We start from the raw sequence: 13,547 nt of genomic DNA on the forward strand, positions 1-13,547 counted from the left end.
ACACAGTCTTCGGAAGAGTCAACAACCATAAGGTAAACTCTAAGGAGCTTTTCTTCCTTCACTGTGTGTTCACTCCGGTGGCGTTCAAATCCACCCCGTTCTTGTTGGCCAACATCCAGGCTGCCTGCATGAGAGGCAACACGACATTCTATTTTGGAGGGATCATCACCTCCATAGCATTAGGCCTGAATTTGGGGGATAGGCTCGCCAACTTACCTGCCTTGCCGGCTGAGTTCCTCAACATTGACTATTACCGCTCCTCGCACCTCATCAAGATCAGAGACGACGGGAAGTACCACCCTGTGGTTCGAAATAAGATAGTTCGATGCATCATTATGCCCAACAGGAACCGTACCGATCCGCAGAATATGGCAAATTGGATTTTTAATCTGAACGCTTCTGAGCCCGATGAAGAAGATCCTAATGATAATGGAGCCAATGAAATTGAAGAAGAGATGAATCGATAGGTGCCACAACCACCTCCTGAGCATACTGCAGAGACATCTTCGAGAAGCCAACGAATAAATGAGCGTCGACCCGCCACCATGGAAGACATCTATGCTGAGATGTTGCGACATAACCAGAGGATGGAAGAGTGCCAGATGGAAATGATGCAAACGATCAAGCAAATACAGAGGGATCAACATGACTATGCAAACTGGCATGACCAAGGGATGGCGGAACTTTCCGGAGAGATGAGTGCCTTGACACATCGCGTTGATGCCATCCAGGAGTACACTCAGCATGTGGGGTTGGATCCTACCCAGCATGGTAGAAGTGAACGTTCACGAGCAAGAGTTAGAGCACGCAGAGCCCAACATCGTGGCGAAGAGTAGCGATCCTCCTGCTTCTTCCCTTTTCCCACTTTATTTTGTCGCATTGAGGACAATTCTTTGTTTAAGTATGGAAGGGAATCCTTGTCTTTCCTTTATTTGTTTCTATTTTTAGCCATATAAATTTTTTTGTCTCTCGTTTATTTGTTCGTATCTAATCGATCATTTATTTTTATCTAATTTACCATAACAAAAACTTTTGTTTTTATGTTAAGTGCATACCCTACGAGTATATAGGTTGTCTTACATAGGTTCTGTAGGAAGTTGAGAAAAATCTAACAAGATTGATATCGTCCTGACACCTTAGATCTCTCACTTTTGCGAGATCAGTTTGAATACCCATTATACCGATACCTTAAGTCTTCGTTCTAGATTAACCCCTAGTAGTTTATACTAGCAGTCAGCACCGTCTTAAACATAAACCATGTGAAGAGCCGATGAGTATAAGTGATTGATACCTAAGAATTAAGAAGATCCTTCATACTTTTGCTATCGAGAAATTGAAAATGCACCATACAAACGGTTGCAAGATATACAAAAGGAAGGAACAGAAAAACCCGTTGTCGGTTGGTTTAGAGGTACCTGGTACTGGACTCGGTAGGGCGAACTACGGTTCGATCCCCCACAACCTTCAAATGAGATATATAAAGGGTTACCACACTAGTGTACCAGACCCCGTGCTAAAAAGGGATCAAAGCCACTAACCAGATACTTCACTAAGTGCGTGTAAAGGCAAAGGGCTTAATGTGATTGTGCTAGAATGAAATCGGGTGAAGTAGGAACGAGAAGCATTAGGTTGAGCTATAATAGCATGATTCGAACTGGTTTGTACAAAAGAGAGATCTATGTTAATGCTTATTGCTTGTGTCATCACTGTACCTTTAGTGTTTTATTTGAGTATCTGTCATTCTAACGTAATATCTAACAACCACGTACGAATTGGAAATTTGTCATTTAACTAGTGTTTCGAACTTTATAATGATTATTTGCTTGAGGACAAGCAAAGATTCAAGTATAAGGGAGTTTGATAATGCGAAAATACATCGTATATTTGCTTTGATTTAAATTCAAAAATCGTACCATTTTCGATTATATTCCGATTATTCCGCAAGTGTTCGAGTTATTTTTGCAGGTATTTCAATTCACGTGCTTAAATGAGCAAAGTATAGAAAAGGAAGGAAAAGAAGAAGAAACAGCAGGAAAACCAGAAAAATGAATTATGTGCAGGTGACGACCGTCACAAGCCTCGTCACGACCGTCACGACCTGGTTGTGACGAACGTCACAGGCCCACCACGACCGTCACAAGGCCAAAAGCAACGTATAAATTATTCAACAGAAGTGATCTACACGCCCCATTTTTCGCTCCTCAACCCATTTTCCCATGAATCTCTCACTCAACCAAGTCACCCTTATTTCTCTTAACTATGAAGACCAAATGGATACTATAAAAGGATGGAAGTTGGAAACCTACGGGAACGCTTGATTTTCCTCCCTGAAGCTAACTTTCAAGATCTTTTTCTGCATTTATTTTCCACAGCAATTTAGTTTTCTATTTTTTTCCTTCAGCAACACTGTTTTCTTTTACCACAATTTGTTTACCGTTCTGTTCAGAGCTTTGATTTTTCCATTCCCTTTCCGTTTTTCATTTATCCAAAAGTAGTAGTTTCCTACACTGGGGAACTACTGCAATTTATTTAATTTAGTTTAAGCAATTGTTTCAAAGAAGCAGAATCCTACCGACCTGTGGAGGATTGCTCAAGTACTTCAAGATTCGGCATATTCGATTAATCAAAAATCCAGGTTTTTATTCAATTATTATTATTTAATCATGTTTGCCTTATTGTTGGTCTGTTTATGTTCGTTTGTGTTTGCATTAATTAACATGTCCGGCTAAACTACCGGTATCGGTATGTAAACAATTTAATTAGACGGGATTTAATAATAATCGGTGTAAACTTATTTTCTCAAATAATATTTTTGGCTATGGTTTTTAATTTAAATTTAATTAACTTTGTCACGAGAGTGAGAATCTATTTAGCACGATTTTGCCACGAGAGTGGGAAATTAACTAAGGTGAGAACTGACAATCGCGAGAGCGTGAGGGTTGAACTGGATAGTAAAAACTAGACATTGATTTTAAAAACAGCGAGAGCACTTTAAAAGCAATTAGAACTTATTTATTTTCAAAAAGTATTTTTAACTTCAAATGGGACAGCGAGAGCGTACATTCTGACTTAAAAGTATAGTCTGAGTCAACAATCACGAGAGTGTGAGATAAAGCCTTTTAAATGAGTATTTTCTACTAAAAGATATTTGGTAATTAAAATAAACACCGGTGACTTATCGAAACCCTAACGATTAATGTGTTGCATACTGATATTCCTCCATTAATATTCTCTTAAAAACTTAATTTCCTTTAGATTTAATTTTTGTTCAACCAAACCTCTAAAAATCATCTCCTTAGCTAAACATAGTAACATCGATAACATTAGTTTGACCATCGGTCCCTGTGGGTTCGATTTCTTTTAAAACTAAAACGACTGGACTGTGCACTTGCAGTCAAGTACCCGATAGACTATATTTTATATACAGTCATGAGACATATCAACCTCTCGAGCGGGACTTCTATAAAGCCCTCCGTGAAGTTTTAAACTAATTCTCCTAGGCTAGACATGACGTATATCCTCTAGGACCAGATGTTCATAATACTCCACAAATATCCCTTTAACATATCTGGGGAGGACAATGGTAGAAGCAACAACTATGGGGTGTCTGGGTATTGTAACAATCCAATTTTAGTAATTATTTCTTATATTATTATTACTATATTTTATTTTTATTTATTTGGAGTGTTAATTAATTAATTGGTTGTTAGGTAGTATAATAATTGATTATATTAATTAATTTGGTGTGTTAATTAATTATTTAGTTGATATAAGATATAATTGAATTATTTATTTGAATTAAATAGAGATATTATAATCCTAGGTCTTATTGGGCCTAATAATTAAATTAGAGGTATCATTCTTTAAGCCCAAATATAATACTAGTATATAAGAGGTGAGGAGAGTGAGAAGTAGAATTCATTTGATCATTTGACGGCAACAGAGAAAGAAAAGAGGAAAAGTAAGGAGAAGAGGGGAGGAACAAGAGAGAAGCTAGGGTTTCCAGAAAATTGAAAAGGTAAGGGGGAAAATCCTTATTATTATGGGTTAGTATGATTGGGTCAATGGGTAGAAATATGTTTACGTTGAAATCCCTAAATTTCATGGTTTTGGAATTGTTAGGTTTTGATGAGTATTCTTAATTTGTGGTGATTTGATTATGTTAAAACTGCAAATTAATGTTACATACTTAGAGTATTGTATGAGTTATAATTTTCTGAACGTTTGGCTTTTTACGGAATCGAAATCGGAGGTCCGAAAGTCCTCCAACGATGAAAAATGCAGAAAATTCTGCATTCTGTTTTTGTGTTAACCGGTTACCCACCGAGCGTTAACCGGTTACTTGCTCAAAAACCTGCCCAGAAGCTGATTCTGTTTTGCGTTAACCGGTTACCCACCGAGCGTTAACCGGTTACTTGCTAAAAATCTGCGCAGGAAATTGCATTCTGTTTTATGTTAACCGGTTACCCACCGAGCGTTAACCGGTTACTTGCTGTGAAAAATGAAAAATTGAGATTTTAAAAGTTGTATTCATTTTGAAATGCAATCTAAGTGCACGTAGTTGATAATTAGCCTATATTTGTGAATGATATATTGTTATGAATGTGTATATGTACCATTGATGGATAATTCATAGAGTTGAATTATGGTGATATGTGGAATGCTAAGATGGTAGAGATGATCTTAATTGCATATGTGTTGGTATTTGTACATTCATTCATGGCATGGTCGGCTTCATGGTGGAAGCGGTGAAACTGTGGGTTCATATGGTAATTGACGTTGATCCTTAATTGGAAATAGGCGTAGCAGACATTGACCCTTAATTGGAAATAGACGTAGTGGCTTGGATTCTAGATATTGAATCGGAAAGCGGTGAAACTGTGGGTTCACATGATATTAGACGTTGATCCTTGAATGGAAATAGGCGTAGCAGACGTTGATCCTTAATTGGAAATAGGCGTAGTGGCTTTGATCTTGTCCTGATCGGAAGCATGGCTTGGATTCTAGATATTGAATCGGAAAGCGGTGAAACGTTGGGTTCACATTGCGGTACCACATGCATAGAGTCACATGTCTTGCATTGAGTCACATTAGAGTTATGTGATAATTGAATGTTTGCATTGATGTGATTGCGAGGTGTGTATGAGATATAGAAATTGAATTTGGTGATGTTTGGATACATAATTTGGCAAAATATGTGATTATGTGATAATTGTAGTTATGTGTATAATTAGGAATATAGTATTGGATTGTAATATTATACTCCCTGAGTTTTTATGCGTGCTTGAAACATATGAAATAAATGTTGGTTAATATTATTGACATGGTTATACAAGGTGTGATGAATTCCGTTCATTGTTGATTTAATCATTGTGCTTTATTATACTTCTTCATAATGATTTGAATTCTCACCCTTCTGTTTGAATGTTGCTTTATATGGCATCGTGCAGATACTCCAGAGTAGTATTGCGGAAGTAAGTGGACGGTAACTCACTCGAGATTAGCTGGAGAGTTCTGGTGCCTTGTTTTAGAGACTAAGTAGTGAGTCAATGCTCTGGTCATGTAACACGGGGTAGATTGGTAGTATTGAACTCATATCTGATTTAGATACGTATTATGTTATTACTTGTGAACATGTTTATTTGAAAATTGCGGTTTGAGAGGCCATAGTGCCAAATATTCTGGATATGGTTTTAGTTATCTTGAGGAGATTATTGAGAGATGATCATGGTATGGGACATGGATCATTTTATGAAATACATGAGTATTCATTATTTTCCGCTGCGAACGCATATTCTTGAATATTCATGATAAGTGAAATGTGTTATTTTAAATGACCAGGTGTATTGTATATTGATGATGAATGATGTTGGTTTTTGAAAGCTTTTAGTTTTTGAAAACATCGATGTGACGCCCTTTCGTTTATATGCGTGCTTATTTACTCTGATTATATGTTAAGTATTTTGGGGTAGAAAAAGGGGTGTTACATTCGTGGCATCAGAGCCTGGTCGACCAGTTGGTCAATAGTCGTTAATGTTTTCCAATCCTGCTGTATTTGATTTGTGTATCTGACACGATCGATGCTATTTGTCTGGTTGTTCGAGCTGTTTAGGACGATGGTTGCAGGCAGGAATGATGATGCCATTGCTGAGGCGCTGAGGATGTTGGTTGACTCCATTGGTCAGATCCCTCAAGCGAATGATGGTAACCGAAATGGAGATGATGATGAGTTATGTGCTTTGGGGAGATTCCAGAGGAACAATCCTCCTGTCTCTGAGGGTGAGCATGAACCTGATAAAGCTCAAGCTTGGCTGAAGGCAATTGAGAAGATCTTCAGAGTCATGAACTGTACTGATGCTCAGAGAGTGCAGTTTGGTACTCATATGCTTGAGAAGGAAGCTGAAGATTGGTGGAGTAACACTCTTCAGAGGTTTGAAGGAGACAACATTGAGGTTACTTGGGCTCTTTTCTGTGATGTCTTCTTGGAGAACTATTTTCCAGAAGTGTGTCGTGGGAAGAAAGAGGTGGAGTTCCTTGAATTGAAGCAAGGAAATGGTACCGTTGCGGAATATGCTGCTAGATTTCAGGAGCTTATCAAGTATTGTCCTCATTACAATACTGCTAATGCTGAGAGATCTAAATGCTTGAAGTTCGTGAACGGCTTGAGACATAATATCAAGAAGGCCATTGGTTACCAATAGATTACTCGTTTTGCGGAGTTGGTTAACAAGAGTCGGATTTATGATGAGGAGAGTAGGGAAAGTGCTTCTTTCTACAAGAGTTTGAAGGGGAAAAACCAGGATCATGGGAAACCGTATGATGACAAGAGGAGACAATCTGGTTTTGGCAAGAAGCCAAGTGGGGGAGGATCTTCTACTCCACTTAAGTGTTTCAAATGTGGCGTTAAAGGTCATCGTGTTGTTGATTGCAGTAAGGATTCTGTGACGTGTTTCAAGTGTGGCAAGAGTGGCCACAGAGCAAACCAGTGTGGAGTTGGTTCGAGTGTGACTTGTTACAATTGCAGTGAGAAAGGTCACATTAGTACCAAATGTGATAAGCCAAAGAAGGAGAAAGCGAAGGGAAAGGTGTTTGCATTGTCTGGTGCAGAGGCCACTACCGATGATAGGCTAATCCAAAGTGCGTGCTTTATTAATGGTACACCTTTGACTGCCATTATTGATACCGATGCAACACATTCTTTCATTTCTTTGGATTGTGCTAAGCGATTGAATCTTATATTATCTGATATGCGTAGAAGTATGGTTATTGATACACCTGCTATGGGTTCTGTTTCTACTTCCTATGCGTGTCTGAATTGTTCGTTGAGTATCTTTGGTAGGGATTTTGGAATTGATTTAGTTTGTCTTCCTTTAGAGCAACTTGACGTGATTTTGGGTATGAATTGGTTAGAATTTAATCGGGTGTATATCAACTGTTTCGAGAAGACAGTTATTTTTCCTGAGGTTGGTGCGAAGGAAGATTGGTTTGTGTCTGCTAAGCAAGTGGATGAATCGGTGCAAGGTGGTGCCGAGTTGTTTATGTTGTTGGCAACTTTGGATATTCGTGAGAAGAGGACGATTGAAGAATTGCCAATAGTTTGTGAGTTTGCGGAGGTATTTCCGGAAGATATAAGTGATTTACCGCCGGAACGCGAGGTTGAGTTTTCGATCGATTTAGTTCCTGGAACTAGTCCTGTATCGATGGCTCCCTATCAAATGTCTGCTTCTGAATTGAAAGAGTTGAAGAGTCAACTTGAAGACTTGCTTGAGAAGAGGTTTATTCGTCCTAGTGTGTCGCCGTGGGGTGCACCTGTTCTGTTGGTCAAGAAGAAAGAAGGTTTTATGAGATTATGTGTTGATTATAGACAACTGAACAAAGTGACGATTAAGAACAAGTATCCACTTCCGAGGATTGACGATCTGATGGATCAGCTGGTTGGAGCTTGTGTGTTTAGCAAAATTGATTTGAGGTCTGGGTATCATCAGATTCGTGTAAAGGCTGAGGATATTCAAAAGACTGCTTTTCGGACAAGGTATGGTCACTACGAGTACTCCATGATGCCTTTTGGTGTGACTAATGCACCTGGTGTATTTATGGAGTATATGAATAGAATTTTTCATGATTATCTGGATAAGTTTGTTGTTATGTTCATCGACGATATATTGATTTATTCCAAGAGTGAAGAGGATCATGCCGAGCATTTGAAGATTGCGTTATCGGTGTTGAAAGAGAGGAAGTTGTTTGCTAAACTCTCTAAATGTGAGTTTTGGTTGAGTGAAGTAAGTTTTCTTGGACATGTGATTTCAAGTGGTGGTATTTCTGTGGATCCTACGAAGATTGAAGCTGTATCTCAATGGGAAGCTCCTAAGTCTGTTGCTGAGATTAGAAGTTTCCTTGGTTTGGCTGGTTATTATAGGAAGTTCACTGAAGGATTTTCTAAGTTGTCGTTACCATTGAAGCAGTTGACTAGGAAAGGTCAAGCTTTCATTTGGACTTCGCAGTGTGAAGTGAATTTTCAAGAGCTTAAGAGAAGATTGACTACGGCTCCTATTTTGATTTTATCGGATCCGTTAGAACCTTTCGTTGTGTATTGTGATGCTTCTTTGTTGGGTTTGGGAGGTGTTTTGATGCAAAAAAGGCAAGTGGTAGCTTATGCTTCAAGGCAACTTAAAGTTCATGAGAGGAATTATCCGACGCATGATTTAGAATTGGCCGCCGTTGTGTTTGTATTGAAGCTTTGGAGATATTATTTGTTTGGATCGAGGTTTGATGTGTTTAGTGATCACAAGAGTTTGAAGTACTTGTTCGATCAGAAAGATTGAATATGAGGCAAAGGAGATGGTTGGAATTCTTGAAAGATTATGATTTTGGTTTGAATTATCATCCTGGAAAGGAGAATGTTGTAGCCGATGCATTGAGTAGGAAGTCATTGCACATGTCTATGTTGATGATTCGAGAGTTTGAGTTGTTGGAGCAATTTAGAGATTTGAGTTTGGTTTGTGAAGCGACGCCTTCGTGTGTTAAGCTTGGTATGTTGAAGCTTACGTGTGGCATTCTTGACGAGATTAGAGAAGGTCAGAAGTCATATTTGAAATTAGTCGATGTTACGACATTGATTAATCAAGGCAAAGGTGGTGACTTTCGGATTGATGAGAATGGTATCATGAGGTGTCGTGATCGAGTTTGTGTGCCGGATGTTACGGATTTGATAAAGAGGATTCTCGAGGATGGGCATAGAAGTGGTCTGAGTATTCATCCTGGTGCTACTAAAATGTATCAAGACTTGAGAAAGATGTTTTGGTGGCAAGGTATGAAGAAGGATGTAGCAGAATTTATGTATGCATGTTTGACTTGTCAAAAGTCAAAGATTGAACATCAAAAGCCGTCTGGTCTGATGCAACCGTTATCTATTCCCGAGTGGAAGTGGGATAGTATCTCCATGGATTTTGTTTCGGGTTTGCCGAGAACATCGAGTAATTGTGAGGCGATTTGGGTCGTTGTGGACAGGTTGACGAAATATGCTCATTTTATTCCGATAAGGATGGATTATTCGATGGAGAGACTTGCTAAGTTGTACATCGAAAGGATTGTGTGTTTGCATGGTATTCCGTCGAGCATTGTTTCGAATAGAGATCCGAGGTTCACTTCGAGATTCTAGGAAGGTTTGCAAAGTGCTTTGGGTACGAAGTTGCGTTTGAGTTCGGCATATCATCCGCAAACTGATGGTCAAACAGAGAGGACTATTCAGTCACTTGAAGATCTTTTGAGGTCTTGTGTTTTGGAACAAGGAGGAAATTGGGATAGTTTCTTGCCTTTGATCGAGTTTACGTATAACAACAGTTTCCATTTGAGTATTGGAATGACACCTTTTGAGGCTCTCTATGGTAGAAGGTGTAGGACTCCTTTGTGTTGGTACGAATCGGGAGAGAGTGCTGTGGTTGGACCCGAGTTGATTCAAGAGACTACGGATAAGATTAAGATGATTCAAGAGAAGATGAAGGCTTCTCAGAGTCGTCAAAAGAGTTATCATGATAAGAGGAGGAAGACTCTTGAGTTTGAGAAAGATGAGCATGTGTTTCTTCGAGTTACGCCAATAACGGGTGTTGGTAGAGCTTTGAAGTCGCGTAAGTTGACGCCGCGTTTCATTGGTCCTTATCAGATTTCCGAGAGGGTAGGTGAAGTGGCATATCGGATTGCATTACCACCGTCACTTTCTAATATTCATGATGTGTTCCATGTGTCTCAATTGAGGAGGTACATTGCGGATCCATCACATGTTGTTCCATTAGATGATGTTCTAGTGCGGGATAATTTGATGGTTGATACATCACCTATGCGAATTGAAGATCGAGAAGTGAAGAAGCTTCGTGGTAAGGAGATTGCTTTGGTGAAAGTGATATGGGGCGGAGCCACCAATGGCAATATTACTTGGGAACTCGAGGATAAGATGAAGGAATCGTATCCGGAGTTATTCGTTTGAGGTAAATTTTCGAGGCCGAAAATCTTTTAAGTGGGGGAGAGTTGTAACAACCCAATTTTAGTAATTATTTCTTATATTATTATTACTATATATTATTTTTATTTATTTGGAGTGTTAATTAATTAATTGGTTGTTAGGTAGTATAATAATCGATTATATTAATTAATTTGGTGTGTTAATTAATTATTTAGTTGATATGAGATATAATTGAATTATTTATTTGAATTAAATAGAGATATTATAATCCTAGGTCTTATTGGGCCTAATAATTAAATTAGAGGTATCATTCTTTAAGCCCAAATATAATACTAGTATATAAGAGGTGAAGAGAGTGAGAAGTAGGATTCATTTGATCATTTGACGGCAACAGAGAAAGAAAAGAGGAAAAGTAAGGAGAAGAGGGGAGGAACAAGAGAGAGGCTAGGGTTTCCAGAAAATTGAAAAGGTAAGGGGGAGAATCCTTATTATTATGGGTTAGTATGATTGGGTCAATGGGTAGAAATATGTTTACGTTGAAATCCCTAAATTTCATGGTTTTGGAATTGTTAGGTTTTGATGAGTATTCTTAATTTGTGGTGATTTTATTGTGTTAAAACTGCAAATTAACGTTACATACTTAGAGTATTGTATGAGTTATAATTTTCTGAACGTTTGGCTTTTTACGGAATCGAAATCGGAGGTCCGAAAGTCCTCAAACGATGAAAAACATAGAAAATTCTGCATTCTGTTTTTGTGTTAACCGGTTACCCACCTAGCGTTAACCAGTTACTTGCTCAAAAACCTGCCCAGAAGCTGATTCTGTTTTGCGTTAACCGGTTACCCACCGAGCGTTAACCGGTTACTTGCTAAAAATTTGCGCAGGAAATTGCATTTTGTTTTGTGTTAACCGGTTACCCACCGAGCCTTAACCGGTTACTTACTGTGAAAAATGAAAAATTGAGATTTTAAAAGTTGTATTCATTTTGAAATGCAATCTAAGTGCGCGTAGTTGATAATTAGCCTATATTTGTGAATGATATATTGTTATGAATGTGTATATGTACCATTGATGGATAATTCATAGAGTTGAATTATGGGGATATGTGGAATGCTAAGATGGTAGAGATGATCTTAATTGCATATGTGTTGGTATTTGTACATTCATTCATGGCATGGTCGGCTTCATGGTGGAAGCGGTGAAACTGTGGGTTCACATGGTAATAGACGTTGATCCTTAATTGGAAATAGGTGTAGCAGACGTTGATCCTTAATTGGAAATAGACGTAGTGGCTTGGATTCTAGATATTGAATCGGAAAGCGGTGAAACTGTGGGTTCACATGGTATTAGATGTTGATCCTTGAATGGAAATAGGCGTAACAGACGTTGATCCTTAATTGGAAATAGGCGTAGTGGCGTTGATCTTGTCCGGATCGGAAGCGTGGATTGGATTCTAGATATTGAATGGGAAAGCGGTGAAACGTTGGGTTCACATTGCGGTACCACATGCATAGAGTCACATGTCTTGTATTGAGTCACATTAGAGTTATGTGATAATTGAATGTTTGCATTGATGTGATTGCGAGGTGTGTATGAGATATAGAAATTGAATTTGGTGATGTTTGGATACATAATTTGGCAAAATATGTGATTATGTGATAATTGTAGTTATGTGTATAATTAGGAATATAGTATTGGATTGTAATATTATACTCCCTGAGTTTTTATGCGTGCTTGAAACATATGAAATAAATGTTGGTTAATATTATTGACATGGTTATACAAGGTGTGATGAATTCCGTTCATTGTTGATTTAATCATTGTGCTTTATTATACTTCTTCATAATGATTTGAATTCTCACCCTTCTGTTTGAATGTTGCTTTATATGGCATCGTGCAGATACTCCAGAGTAGTATTGCGGAAGTAAGTGGACGGTAACTCACTCGAGATTAGCTGGAGAGTTCTGGTGCCTTGTTTTAGAGACTAAGTAGTGAGTCAATGCTCTGGTCATGTAACACGGGGTAGATTGGTAGTATTGAACTCATATCTAATTTAGATACGTATTATGTTATTACTTGTGAACATGTTTATTTGAAAATTGCGGTTTGAGAGGCCATAGTGCCAAATATTCTGGATATGGTTTTAGTTATCTTGAGGAGATTATTGAGAGATGATCATGGTATGGGACATGGATCATTTTATGAAATACATGAGTATTCATTATTTTCCGCTGCGAACGCATATTCTTGAATATTCATGATAAGTGAAATGTGTTATTTTAAATGACCAGGTGTATTGTATATTGATGATGAATGATGTTGGTTTTTGAAAGCTTTTAGTTTTTGAAAACATCGATGTGACGCCCTTTCGTTTATATGCGTGCTTATTTACTCTGATTATATGTTAAGTATTTTGGGGTAGAAAAAGGGGTGTTACATTAGTGGTATCAGAGCCTGGTCGACCAGTTGGTCAATAGTCGTTAATGTTTTCCAATCCTGCTGTATTTGATTTGTGTATCTGACACGATCGATGCTATTTGTCTGGTTGTTCGAGCTGTTTAGGACGATGGTTGCAGGCAGGAATGATGATGCCATTGCTGAGGCGCTGAGGATGTTGGCTGACTCCATTGGTCAGATCCCTCAAGCGAATGATGGTAACCGAAATGGAGATGATGATGAGTTATGTGCTTTGGGGAGATTCCAGAGGAACAATCCTCCTGTCTCTGAGGGTGAGCATGAACCTGATAAAGCTCAAGCTTGGCTGAAGGCAATTGAGAAGATCTTCAGAGTCATGAACTGTACTGATGCTCAGAAAGTGCAGTTTGGTACTCATATGCTTGAGAAGGAAGCTGAAGATTGGTGGAGTAACACTCTTCAGAGGTTTGAAGGAGACAACATTGAGGTTACTTGGGCTCTTTTCTGTGATGTCTTCTTGGAGAACTATTTTCCAGAAGATTGTCGTGGGAAGAAAGAGGTGGAGTTCCTTGAATTGAAGCAAGGAAATGGTACCGTTGCGGAATATGCTGCTAGATTTCAGGAGCTTATCAAGTATTGTCCTCATTACAATACTGCTAATGCTGAGAGATCTAA

The 13,547-nt window shown here is 38.5% G+C and overlaps 1 protein-coding gene across 1 annotated transcript; it reads left to right on the plus strand.

The window, feature by feature from the left end:
- Positions 1–545: 545 nt before the first annotated feature.
- Positions 546–7,799, plus strand: LOC127102331 (uncharacterized; the record flags this gene model as incomplete). The annotated part of the gene is made up of 2 exons (XM_051039709.1): positions 546–797; positions 6,888–7,799. Coding segments are annotated over exons 1-2 (1,164 nt in total), but the record flags the coding sequence as incomplete, so codon positions are not given.
- Between the last annotated feature and the right edge of the window lie 5,748 nt (positions 7,800–13,547).

This window comes from Lathyrus oleraceus, chromosome 7 (assembly GCF_024323335.1).
Source record: "Lathyrus oleraceus cultivar Zhongwan6 chromosome 7, CAAS_Psat_ZW6_1.0, whole genome shotgun sequence".
Lineage (NCBI taxonomy): Eukaryota > Viridiplantae > Streptophyta > Magnoliopsida > Fabales > Fabaceae > Lathyrus > Lathyrus oleraceus.